Here is a 12,666-nt window from a genome sequence, read left to right on the forward strand (position 1 = left end):
TGATATAAACCACGATTGTGATTTGCTTTTCTTGTTTTTATGGCTGTACAATATGGCAAAAAAGTTGAGCTTGTACATCAATATGGCAATCAAATAATAATAGTACTATTAGTAGTAGTACTAAATAAAAACAAAGCAAAAAAATAAGACATTACTAATATTGCAATATTTTACTTTAAAAAAAATAACAGCATTTAAAAAAAAAACAATATGTTATTTTACCAATAACATTGCTTTGCACTAACTCATATTCTGGATGTGGAGATGTACAATGTTTGTGTGTGTGTATGCGTACGTATACGTGTATACATACACACACACACACACACACACACACATATACACACACACACACACACACACACACACATACACATATATATATATATATATATATATATATATATATATATATATATATATATATATATATATATATATATATATTTTTTTTTTTTTTTTTTTATGTTTTTTTGTGTATTTATCTGTATTGTTTTGTCTAGTTAAAAAAAAAAAGTTATTTTACATTAAAGTCCCCCTGTGGTGAAAATCCAGCTTTTAATGTTGTTTATGTGTCTATATGGTGTTTTTAATATGCTTTAAGACAAAGCATGTGTAAATTCATAAGTCGACAGCATTGCTGAGTATTTTCTCCTAAAAACTGCAGTGAACCAAAGACAGTCTAAACTTCGGTATACACCAGGGGTGGGCAAACTTTTTGGCTCAAGGGCCACACTGGGTTTTAAAATTTGACAGAGGGCCGGCCCAGTAGCAGATTATGAAGCACAATCTCATGAAAGTGCGTATCTATACCACAAAGTTTATTTCTCGTGCCATTTATACGCCAAAAAGGTTTTTTGTTTTTTTTTTGCGTGCATATGCTACGCACTGTAAACCCCTTGGTTAGGATTAGGGGTGTGGAGTGCGTGCCTATTACATGCCAAAAAAGTGCATATCATATGCACGCGAAATTTGCATATCATAAGCACTACAAATACAATTCGTGGTATTCGCACTTTCATGAGATCGGGCTGAGCAAACAGACATTTACGTTGTGGCAACGTCTGCGCGAAATTCAACAACTGAGAGACGATATTCTGACAATACATTTTTTTATGTTAGATATCCCCCATTTAGCATGTTATGTCTTGATGTTAATTTTTAATTAGTCAGATGTTAGATAGCATATACTTTTTAAATATTGTTTATTCTTATTATTATTTAATGGGCCTAACAGTAAATTAGAAACAAAATACCTGCAAGTGTAGGCCTACACTTAGAAGAGTAAAAATGACAGAAGGTTAACGTTACGTTAATTCAACTTTATCAAAACTGCATGGCAATTTGCACTTCCAAAAGTCATACATTTGTGGAAAAAAAACGAAATAAACGAATACAAATTTATTTTAAGAATAATAAATTAACACATAAAAAGCAAAGGCAGATCAGAACATTTAATGAAAAAAAACGGGTTCTGTAGCACTACATGGCAGACACGAGCGTAGTCGAAAGCCGGGCGATAAAGGTCGATAAACGGAATCAGTCAGGATACATCCACAAATCCAGAGGAGCTAAATAACTAATATTTAAAATAACTAAAACTAAATAGCAGACAAATCAAAGGAAAAACTAAGGTGTGCAAGCGGTTACCAAACATTTTTTTCTCTGTGAGCTTCCAAAAAAGGAAAAAACATTAACGTGCAACCAGTCTATGCGCTTAAGTCGCTGTCTGTTTGGTTTCCATGGTGACGCGCTTGTTACGTGACGCACCGCAGCCAAAACAGCGCTGAATGAATGATGATCAGCTTTTATGTCATTTTTCCTTTTTTACATTTGTTAGCTATGGCATGCATGCAATATCTGATATTCCGATTGTCAAATATATGCAACGAAATATATAAGGCAAGTATTGCAAGAAAAAAGGCAAAATTAATGCGATCTTAAGACAATTTTTTAAATACTCGGCGGGCCGGATTAAACAGCCTAACGGGCCGTATGTGGCCCGCGGGCCGTAGTTTGCCCACCCCTGGTATACACTGTTTGGCTGTTTTTAAATGTGCTATATAAATAAACTTGACTACTTTGAGTGTGAGAAGCTCTACTGAGTGAGGGTTTGTGGGACTCACCAGCCGTTCTGAGCGCCGAGCCACATCGTAGGCAGAACGCTGCTCATCTTACTGGCTTCTTCTCTCATGAGATCCTGTTCCTCAGACATTGAGCTGACGCCATCCTTCACCAGGTCACACTCCCTGCAGAACCAGAGCGTTACACTCAGACATCTCAACACACCTCAGTTATATCTGACAGAGACCAGTGTTCGGGAAAGCTACTTTTAATGCATTACAATATTGCGTTACTCCCCCAAAAAAGTAACTAATTGCGTTACTCAGTTACTGATTATGAAAAGTAATGTGTTGCATTACTCTTATGCGTTACCTTTGTTACGTTTGTTTTTTAATAACAAAAAGAGTTTTATTTTTGGCTAATGTTAAGGCCCTTTCACACCAAAAGTGAAATGTACAAGCCTCAGGCTGAAGGAAAGGCATATTTACTCCTGTACACTAGAGGTTGAGTACAGTAGAGCTAGAGTACAGTCGAGTACAGTAGAGCTAGAGTACAGTAGGGTACAGTAGAGCTAGAGTACAGTAGAGCTAGAGGTAGAGTACAGTAGAGGTAGAGTACAGTAGAGTACAGTAGAGGTAGAGTACAGTAGAGCTAGAGTACAGTAGAGCTAGAGTACAGTAGAGTAGAGGTAGAGTACAGTAGAGGTAGAGTACAGTAGAGGCAGAGTACAGTAGAGGTAGAGTACAGTAGAGGTAGAGTACAGTAGAGTAGAGCTAGAGTACAGTAGAGGTAGAGTACAGTAGAGTACAGTAGAGGTAGAGTACAGTAGAGGTAGAGTACAGTAGAGCACAGTAGAGCTAGAGCACAGTAGAGGTAGAGTACAGTAGAGGTAGAGTACAGTAGAGTACAGCAGAGGCAGAGTACAGTAGAGTACAGTAGAGGCAGAGTACAGTAGGGTACAGTAGAGTACAGTAGAGCTAGAGTACAGTAGAGTAGAGGTAGAGTACAGTAGAGGTAGAGTACAGTAGAGTACAGTAGAGGTAGAGTACAGTACAGTAGAGTAGAGGTAGAGTACAGTAGAGGTAGAGTACAGTAGAGGTAGAGTACAGTAGAGTACAGTAGAGGTAGAGTACAGTAGAGGTAGAGTACAGTAGAGGTAGAGTACAGTAGAGGTAGAGTACAGTAGAGTACAGTAGAGGTAGAGTACAGTACAGTAGAGTAGAGGTAGATTACAGTAGAGTACAGTAGAGGTAGAGTACAGTACAGTACAGTAGAGGTAGAGTACAGTACAGTAGAGTAGAGGTAGAGTACAGTAGAGGTAGAGTACAGTAGAGGTAGAGTACAGTAGAGTACAGTAGAGGTAGAGTACAGTAGAGGTAGAGTACAGTAGAGGTAGAGTACAGTAGAGTACAGTAGAGGTAGAGTACAGTACAGTAGAGTAGAGGTAGATTACAGTAGAGTACAGTAGAGGTAGAGTACAGTACAGTACAGTAGAGGTAGAGTACAGTACAGTGCAGTAGAGGTAGAGTACAGTGGAGGTAGAGTACAGTACAGTAGAGTAGAGGTAGAGTACAGTAGAGGTAGAGTACAGTAGAGGTAGAGTACAGGTAGAGTACAGTAGAGGTAGAGTACAGTAGAGTACAGTAGAGGTAGAGTACAGTAGAGGTAGAGTACAGTAGAGTACAGTAGAGGTAGAGTACAGTAGAGGTAGAGTACAGTAGAGGTAGAGTACAGTAGAGGTAGAGTACAGTAGAGGTAGAGTACAGTAGAGCACAGTAGAGCTAGAGTACAGTAGAGTACAGTAGAGGTAGAGTACAATAGAGGTAGAGTACAGTGGAGCACAGTACAGTAGAGTACAGTAGAGGCAGAGTACAGTAAAGTGCAGTAGAGTAGAGGTAGAGTACAATAGAGGTAGAGTACAGTAGAGTAGAGGTAGAGTACAGTAGAGGTAGAGTACAGTACAGTAGAGGTAGAGTACAGTAGAGGCAGAGTACAGCAGGGTACAGTGGAGGCAGAGTACAGTAGAGTAGAGGTAGAGTACAGTACAGTAGAGGCAGAGTACAGTAGAGGCAGAGTACAGTAGAGTACAGTAGAGGCAGAGTACAGTAGGGTACAGTAGAGACAGAGTACAGTAGGGTACAGTAGAGGCAGAGTACAGTAGGGTACAGTAGAGTGCAGTAGAGGCAGAGTACAGTAGAGGCAGAGTACAGAAGAGTACAGTAGAGGCAGAGTACAGTAGAGGCAGAGTACAGTAGAGGTAGAGTACAGTAGAGGTAGAGTACAGTAGGGCACAGTAGAGGCAGAGTACAGTAGGGTACAGTAGAGGCAGAGTACAGTACAGTAGAGGTAGAGTACAGTAGAGGCAGAGTACAGTACAGTAGAGGTAGAGTACAGTAGAGGCAGAGCACAGTAGAGTACAGTAGAGGCAGAGCACAGTAGAGTACAGTAGAGGTAGAGTACAGTACAGTACAGTAGAGCTAGAGTACAGTAGAGGTAGAGTACAGTAGAGTAGAGCTAGAGTACAGTAGAGGTAGAGTACAGTAGAGTACAGTAGAGGTAGAGTACAGTAGAGGTAGAGTACAGTACAGTAGAGGTAGAGTACAGTAGGGTACAGTAGAGGCAGAGTACAGTAGAGTAGAGGTAGAGTACAGTACAGTAGAGGTAGAGTACAGTAGAGGCAGAGTACAGTAGAGTAGAGGTAGAGTACAGTACAGTAGAGGTAGAGTACAGTAGAGGCAGAGTACAGTAGAGTACAGTAGAGGTAGAGTACAGTAGAGGTAGAGTACAGTAGAGGTAGAGTACGGTAGAGTACAGTAGAGGCAGAGTACAGTAGAGGCAGAGTACAGTAGAGGTAGAGTACAGTAGAGTACAGTAGAGTAGAGTACAGTAGAGTAGAGGTGGAGTACGGTAGAGTACAGTAGAGTAGAGTACAGTAGAGTAGAGGTGGAGTACAGTACAGTAGAGGTAGAGTACAGTAGAGGCAGAGTACAGTAGAGTAGAGGTTGAGTACAGTACAGTAGAGGTAGAGTACAGTAGAGGTAGAGTACGGTAGAGTACAGTAGAGGCAGAGTACAGTAGAGGTAGAGTACAGTAGAGGTAGAGTACGGTAGAGTACAGTAGAGTACAGTAGAGTAGAGGTAGAGTACAGTACAGTAGAGGTAGAGTACAGTAGAGGCAGAGTACAGTAGAGTAGAGGTAAAGTACAGTACAGTAGAGGTAGAGTACAGTAGAGGTAGAGTACGGTAGAGTACAGTAGAGGCAGAGTACAGTAGAGGTAGAGTACAGTACAGTAGAGGTAGAGTACAGTAGAGGTAGAGTACGGTAGAGTACAGTAGAGGTAGAGTACAGTAGAGGTAGAGTACAGTAGAGGTAGAGTACGGTAGAGTACAGTAGAGGCAGAGTACAGTAGAGGCAGAGTACAGTAGATTACAGTAGAGGCAGAGTACAGTAGAGGCAGAGTACAGTAGAGGTAGAGTACAGTAGAGTAGAGTACAGTAGAGTAGAGGTAGAGTACAGTAGAGGTAGAGTACAGTACAGTACAGTACAGTAGAGGGCGCTGCTCAAACTAAGCTTTCAGCTGCTGCTGTTCTGGATTAAAGAACAATAGGAGACAGGAGAAGGAAGTTCAACACTCTTATTTCTAAATCTCTTTCTACATTTTTTTTTGTTGCTTATTAGTATGGTTGAATTAAAGTATATTTGTGTAATTTAATATAGTTCTGAGAAAATTCTGAGATTGCATTTTACTGTTTTTATTCATTTTGAGGAATACTGAATGTTTGCGTGCAAGTGAGATGAGTAAATGCATGTTCACATTTAGTCTAGAACTAAAATAACCATCATGTTGTTTACACACAACACCTTCTCACTTTATTTCTGTCAACAGGTCAGTCAATAAATGTGAAAAAGTAACTAGCGTTACTTATTTGAAAAAGTAATCTGATTACGTAACTCAAGTTACTTCATTTCGCATAAAAGGCACTACACAGTTCGGCCCCAGATTCTATTTGTGGTCTTATTAGGCCATACACAGCCTCTAGGTCACTAAGATCTTGTGATCAGTCACTTTTATCTGTCCCTCGTTCTCGTTGTAAATCAAAAGGTGATCGAGCTTTCCCTGTAGTCGCCCCAAAGCTCTGGAACAGTTTACCTTTAAACATCAGGGCCTGTCCATCACTGGATGCTTTCAAATCCAGTTTAAAGACCTATTTTTACTGTCTTTGGCTCGAGTGATGTTGTGTATGTATTTTAAATTAGTTGGTGCTCTACATTATGTATGAATTTATGTATATACATTGAATGATTTTGATAGTTTATTTTTATCTCCATTCTGTTTTTATTTTTTTGTATTTTATTGTATTGTAAAGCACTTTGGATCAACTACGGCTGCGTTAAAGGGGTGGTATAATGCCCCTTTCACAAGATGTCCCCAGAGTGTGTATGTGAAGTTTTAGCTCAAAAAACGCATTGTTTTTGTGTCTGTCCCTTTAAATGCAAATAGGGGGCGGAGCTTCAAGAGCTTGTGTCCTGAAAATGTCAAAAACTTTTAGCCTTTTATGTTCAAACCGGAGTCAGACAATGATGGAGAGACTCAAGAAGAAGTGGCAACATGTAGAAGCAACAGGACATTTCTGAATGGTTAGTTGATGAATTTATGAAGCTGATGTGGAGTTATCTTCTAGTCATTGATTAGCATATTCTGTCATGATGATCTATAAATCGTGTTCAGGGGGCGGGGTTTATGTAAATTCTAGGGTTGGTGATGTCACTAACCCGGGAGGAATGTGGTGTAGTCTCTACCAGCCGTTTGTTGTAGTCCTTAAAAAGCGATTTCTGTAAAAGCAAATATCTCCCTTTGCTTTGAACTTTGAGCGTTGTAACTTTGCAGATGTTGTGTATGCTCAAACAGCAACATTACACACTAACTAAAGTTAGAAAAGTCAAATCATAATCAACCACCCCTTTAAACTTGTGCTCTATAAATAAAACTTGGCTTGTAATGAGTTTCCCCCAACACTGATCGAGACAGAGACATGAAGTGCTCTTTATGACCTCTGTGTGTAGTTGGACGGCGTGTCTCTGCTGTTCTGCACTCCCAGCGGGTCGGTGAACACGTGTTCGGTGTAGATGCCGGTCTGGCTCTCGTCTACAGGCGTGCTAGTGCTGCTCTCTGTGGCCTCCAGAGCTTCTTCTGCTGACGTCACTGCGTCCGGCCTGCGCTGGCCCAAAACCTCATCTGCTGAGAGACACATAAACACAGTCAGTTATATTATAAGTGAACGTAGACAGTTGAGAAAGAAAACGCATGTGTAACAGTATATTGGATCCGTGCGTCAGGTCTTAAAGTGACAGTAACCTAATATTCCTGCCAAATCATGAGATAATATTAAAAATATCTATATGGCAGTTTTTCCCCATGGTATCAGCTAAAATTGTGGCCAGTGAAAATGCTGAGTGGCTTTGGAAAACCACAAGCTACAGTGGCTGGTGAGCAAAAAAGTTTATGTCAAGCTCTGTGTGTATTTATTTAGGCCCCAATTTACTTAAAGTGAAATAGACGAACAAACTGGTGTGACGTCATGTCGAACTAACGTTTGTTTTGGGAGTTTGAAACAGCTTGCTTTAGTGAACTTTGCAGTGTTCTGGCTGGAAACACCTCTGTACTACCATTGGTCAGTGTGGTGATGACATAACCGGTGGGCGTGGCTCTGAGGCTCCGCCTTCTTTGAGGTGTAAATCTTCTCCGGCTCATTTCTTCAGTTCAGAAGCGAGTAAAAACATGAACACACTGGAGAGACACTTTATAGTAGAAACTGAAGCTTTAATTCTAATTAAAAGCAACGGTGACACTTATTTTTCATGTTTAATCCTGTAAAGCTAATGCTTTAAAGCAATCTACTGCATAAAGTGCTGTATGAATATGCATGACGAGACTGGAGTCTGAATCATAGAGCTGCAGCAAACATATCCACATCTCTATGAACAGATGCTTTCTGAACTGCTGTTTTCTCATATTTTTTTTTTTTTTTTTTGTTATTGAGAGGAAAGTGCACAGCACATATTTACAAGTTCGTCTAATCAATGGTATTACCAGTTTCTTTATCCCCCTAAGCAATGTTCCCTCTAAGCTGCGGAAAGAATAAAATTTCGCGCAGAGGACAGCGATGAAATGTGTGGGTAAATCCATTTGATTGTAGTTTAAATGAGAAATATTGCAGTGCTCTGGTCAACCACTATAGAGTTAGTGTCGCTAAAGAGCTAGAACCGGTGAATGCAGTTTACAGGTTTCATAGAAAGCGAATGATGCCAAATCAGTCGCGGTACAAAAACACTGTCATGTTTGTGGACCAAATAGGGTCAATACAGCGAAACAAAAATAAATAAAACGTCATCATGTTTTAAAGAAGACTTAGATGTTTAGATGACTATAAAAGAGTTCACATATTCACTTTTCTTGAAAATATTTAGCTATTAGATGTGTTTAAATGCTTCAGTTTGTATATAAGGGTAAAACAAATTGAAGCATTTAAACTGATATATTATATCACTTTAAATAATTCAATTAGTTTTTATATTATATTATATTGTATTATAAAGCCTAATAAAGAATTGATCCCACAAGGGGATTTTATAGGGTTCCTTGACATTAAAAGTTTGAAAACCCCTAAAAAAGAAAATATTGGAAATTGATAAGCAATAATTTTTTTAATTTTGATGGTTTAAGGCTGCCTGTTGCCAATAATCGATTATACAGTACAGAAACACGTAAGTTGTCGCAAACCATATCAGTGTAAGTGCTTAATTTTTTTTCACACTATTAGTTGTAAAAAATTGAACTGTCCTGAAAAAGATTTTTAAAATTATTTTTTAATAGAATTTATTGGTAAAAACTGGTACAATTAACAGCACTGTTAAAAAAAAAAACCCAGGTGTAAGCTTCATTTAGTGACTTCTTAAGTTTTGCTTGTTTTCATACTATTTCACTATTATACTATTATACTATTTCATACTATCATATTATTTCAAAAATATGATTTAATACCACTAAATGACATCAAGGGTCAACTAAAATAGAAATGGCACATTAAAGTTAAAAGTTACTGCATGACGAAACCATTTTTTTGTTTGTGTTTACGTACGCTGAACATGTCTGGTATAAATAATGTTTTTGCTCAGGTGGCGAAAAATGTCCGGCCAATGGAGAAAAGTTTTGCTCGGTAAGAAAATAAATAAGAGGGAACAATTTGCCCTCTAAGAGAAAAATGGAAAAGTACTGCGTTACCAGAGTTAGAGGATTTATTTCAGGATTCTTTAATGAATAGAAAATTCAAAAGAACAGCATTTATTTGAAATATAATCTTTTGTAATGTTTCTTGAGCATCAAATCATCATATTAGGATCATGTGACACTGAAGACTGGAGTAATGATGCTGAAAATTCAGCTTTGATCACAGGATTAAATTACACTTTACTGTATATAGTCAAATAGAAAACAGATGTTTTACATTATAATAATATTTCACAATATTACTGTTTTTTTTTGTTGTATTTCTAATTAAATAAATGCAGCCATGGCGAGCAGAAGAGACTTCTTTTAAAAAACATTAAAAATCTTACCGATCCAAAACTTTTGACTGGTAGTTGATTACCAACCTCTTTAAACCCCTAAGCGAGAACCGAAAAGTGTGTTTTTGTGATGGAGGCCGAGTTACCGGAGTTCGAGTTGTTGCAGACGGTTTGAGGGATGGCCACGGGTGCGTCCGTAGAGCAGTCGACGACAGTGATGCCCTCCAGACCCCCGTCAGAGCCCGTGGACACACTGCTGTCTGCACAGCTGAGTTTACACGCTCCGTCACCCTCACCATCAGCGCTCAGGTCCTCTCCGACGGGGTAATCCGTCTCACGAGCACCTGACAAACACACACACACACAACAGAACCAGTTCAGATCAAGAGCATCTGTGGAGATTAGGGCTGTCAAAATGGCTGAAAAGCTAAATTAAAATTTCTTTCTTAGATATTATTATTTATTTATTCGAATTCTAAAGGTAGTACGTAATGTTAGTGGGGAAAAAGGTACTGTGTTGTCTCCTGTGTCCACAAGAGGGAGCAAACGAGCGCAACAAGCAAATATAAACCGAATCAAGCATCGCATCTTTTATTGAAATGAAATGACATGTTTTAAAGTGCATTAACTTTTGATCAAACAATTGATCTTAAATAAAATATAATTTCCTTAATGTGCATGAGGAAAATTAGGTAGCCTAACAAAAGTGCATAAAACTGTGTTTGTGCATCAGTAACCTGAGAAAACACACTTCAACAGACGCGTAATGAACTACACAACAGCAAACTGACACTCAGAAACACTCACTTCTACTCTCTACATCTACATATTGTTCGTCAGAAACACCAGACGGTCCACTTGATCTGAGCGAGTGCTGAGCGCTTTCTGTTGACAGTGTTTCCAGCTGATGAACACACACACACATTGGTAAAGTATGTCGTTGCATGATTTTTGCCACCAACCGAGAGGGTTTTCTTCACCATTTTCCAAATGAACAACGCAGCGCTGTATACTGGATAAGCTAACAAAAATATGGTTAAGCCATTAAACCATTTTTAACCATTAAAAGCACGGTTTTTAAATTCGAATGTGCCGTTTTTTTTGTTTTTTTAATTCAGCGAATATTAGAAATTCAAATTTGTATTTGACAGCCCTAGTGGAGATCATGAATAAGGTCTCGGTGGAGCGAAGAAGTGCGTTCTCTGACCTGGAACGCTGGCGATGCACAACACGTGAGAGTTACAGACGAAGAAGCTCTCCAGGACGTTTCCCGGCTGGTTTGCGTCGATCACGATGACCTTTGAGGTGGCGTGTGTAGTGGTGCAGATCCACACCAGGCTGGAGAGTTCATCCTGATGCTTCAGTTCCTTCTCCTGCTCCTGCACACACACACACACAACAACACAGGCACAACCTTAAAGACGACCTATTATGCCCTTTTACAAAAGTCTTGAACTCTACTAGAACAGGTTTTCCTGACTGAATGTTATTCTCCTCATATTCTCCATTGTTGCGGCTCCTCTCTTCCCAGTCTGTCAGTAACGCTCTGTTTACTTCCTGTCTCTATGAAGCCCCTCCTCCTGAAAAGCACTCTGTGCTCTGATTGGTCGGCTGGATCAGTGTGCTGTGATTGGTCGAGCGCTTTGAGTGTGTTAAATGTATGGCCCACCCCTTTCCATAACCGCCAGTTTAACACACTACTAACTAACTCAACCAGGCCCCGCCCCTTTATTCTGCGTATGAATTATTATAATGAGGAATATTGTGACGTGTTTGTTCCCGGAAGAAACTCAAGACTACAATGGAGGCGTTTCAGGAGTTCAGAAACACTGACACTGATATAGAGAAGAACTGGGACTTTGCAGAGATTATTAATGGTCAAACAGCAACAGTACACACTAAAGAGAGATGAACATGGAGGAAAAGCCTTAAAGACACTACAGGTGAATAGAGTAAACATTTTAACATTATATATATATATATATATATATATATAACCATACTTCCCCAGTTGATTAATCTCAGCACATTACCACAATTGTTTCTATTACAAATTTTAGAAATTTTGTGTTTAAACATGCAAATGAAGCACTGTTTAATTAAATATGCACTTATTTGCATACATTTCCAGAACAGAAAAGATGTGCATTGATATCGAAATCTACAGACGCAAAACGATATAGTGCAATAAAAGAAACCCTTTCCACTAGTCTAAAAGAAGACGTGGTATGGAAGCAAAACAGCCTAAAATCTTAAAATTGACAAAATTGTAGTGCATTAAATCCCATTCCTTCTTCATAAGAGATAAAACAGGTGGAATTATACAGTCAAACCAAAATTATCATCAAATCAAGTTGATATTTGACTGGTTTTGTCCGTCCTTCTGTTAGACTGTCTCACACATGAATTATGTTGAATATCTGTCAGCTGTTAAATTTAACTACACAATTAGATAATACCAGTTTAGCTCAACCAATCACCAAGCAATGCTTCATTGTGTTCAGTCTGTGTGTAAAAAGAGCATTAGCAATTAAAGACAAAACACACTTCAGCAAAACATAATCAGCTCTAAGTGTCCCAATCATTTATGGTCCAAATTTTTTATTAATTTTACACTGTATGAAGAGTTTTTGGGTATAATATGTCACAGTTTACTTTATTTTGCTCTCCTCACTTACAGAAATGAACTATAGTGTCCTGCACACACTAGTGAAAAAAATATAAAAAATGATATCTGGTGTCTGAATAATTTTTGGTTTGACTGTATTTTGGCTGTGCAACAATTCATCGCATCCAAAACAAAACTTTGTGTTTAGATAATATATGTGTGTGTACTGTGTATAATTATTTTGCATATATAAATACACACACATGCATGTATATATTTAAGAAATATTTGCATGTATATACTGTATATATATTATATATAATATTTTATGTAAAAATAACATTTTTTTTCTTAAATATATACATGCATGTGTATTTATATACACAAAATAATTATACACAGTACACACACATATATTATGTAAACAC

General features: G+C 38.4%; 1 protein-coding gene across 11 annotated transcripts in view; it reads right to left on the minus strand.

Moving 5' to 3' along the window:
* Positions 1-12,666, minus strand: part of spag9b (sperm associated antigen 9b) — a 100,891-nt gene that overhangs the window by 11,031 nt on the left and 77,194 nt on the right. For 8 of the 11 annotated variants that reach the window (XM_079851968.1, XM_079851964.1, XM_079851963.1 and 5 more), the window contains 4 exons: positions 10,838-11,009; positions 9,777-9,974; positions 7,117-7,303; positions 2,127-2,249 (listed from right to left, as the gene is read on the minus strand). In XM_079851968.1, the coding sequence (XP_079708094.1) occupies positions 2,127-2,249; positions 7,117-7,303; positions 9,777-9,974; positions 10,838-11,009 (680 nt within the window). The remainder of the gene's footprint in view (positions 1-2,126; positions 2,250-7,116; positions 7,304-9,776; positions 9,975-10,837; positions 11,010-12,666) is intronic. The other 3 variants (XM_079851969.1, XM_079851966.1, XM_079851965.1) reach the window with 1 other exon arrangement.

Source organism: Squalius cephalus (genome assembly GCF_949319135.1).
Source record: "Squalius cephalus genome assembly, chromosome: 19".
NCBI classification, from domain to species: Eukaryota; Metazoa; Chordata; class Actinopteri; order Cypriniformes; family Leuciscidae; genus Squalius; species Squalius cephalus.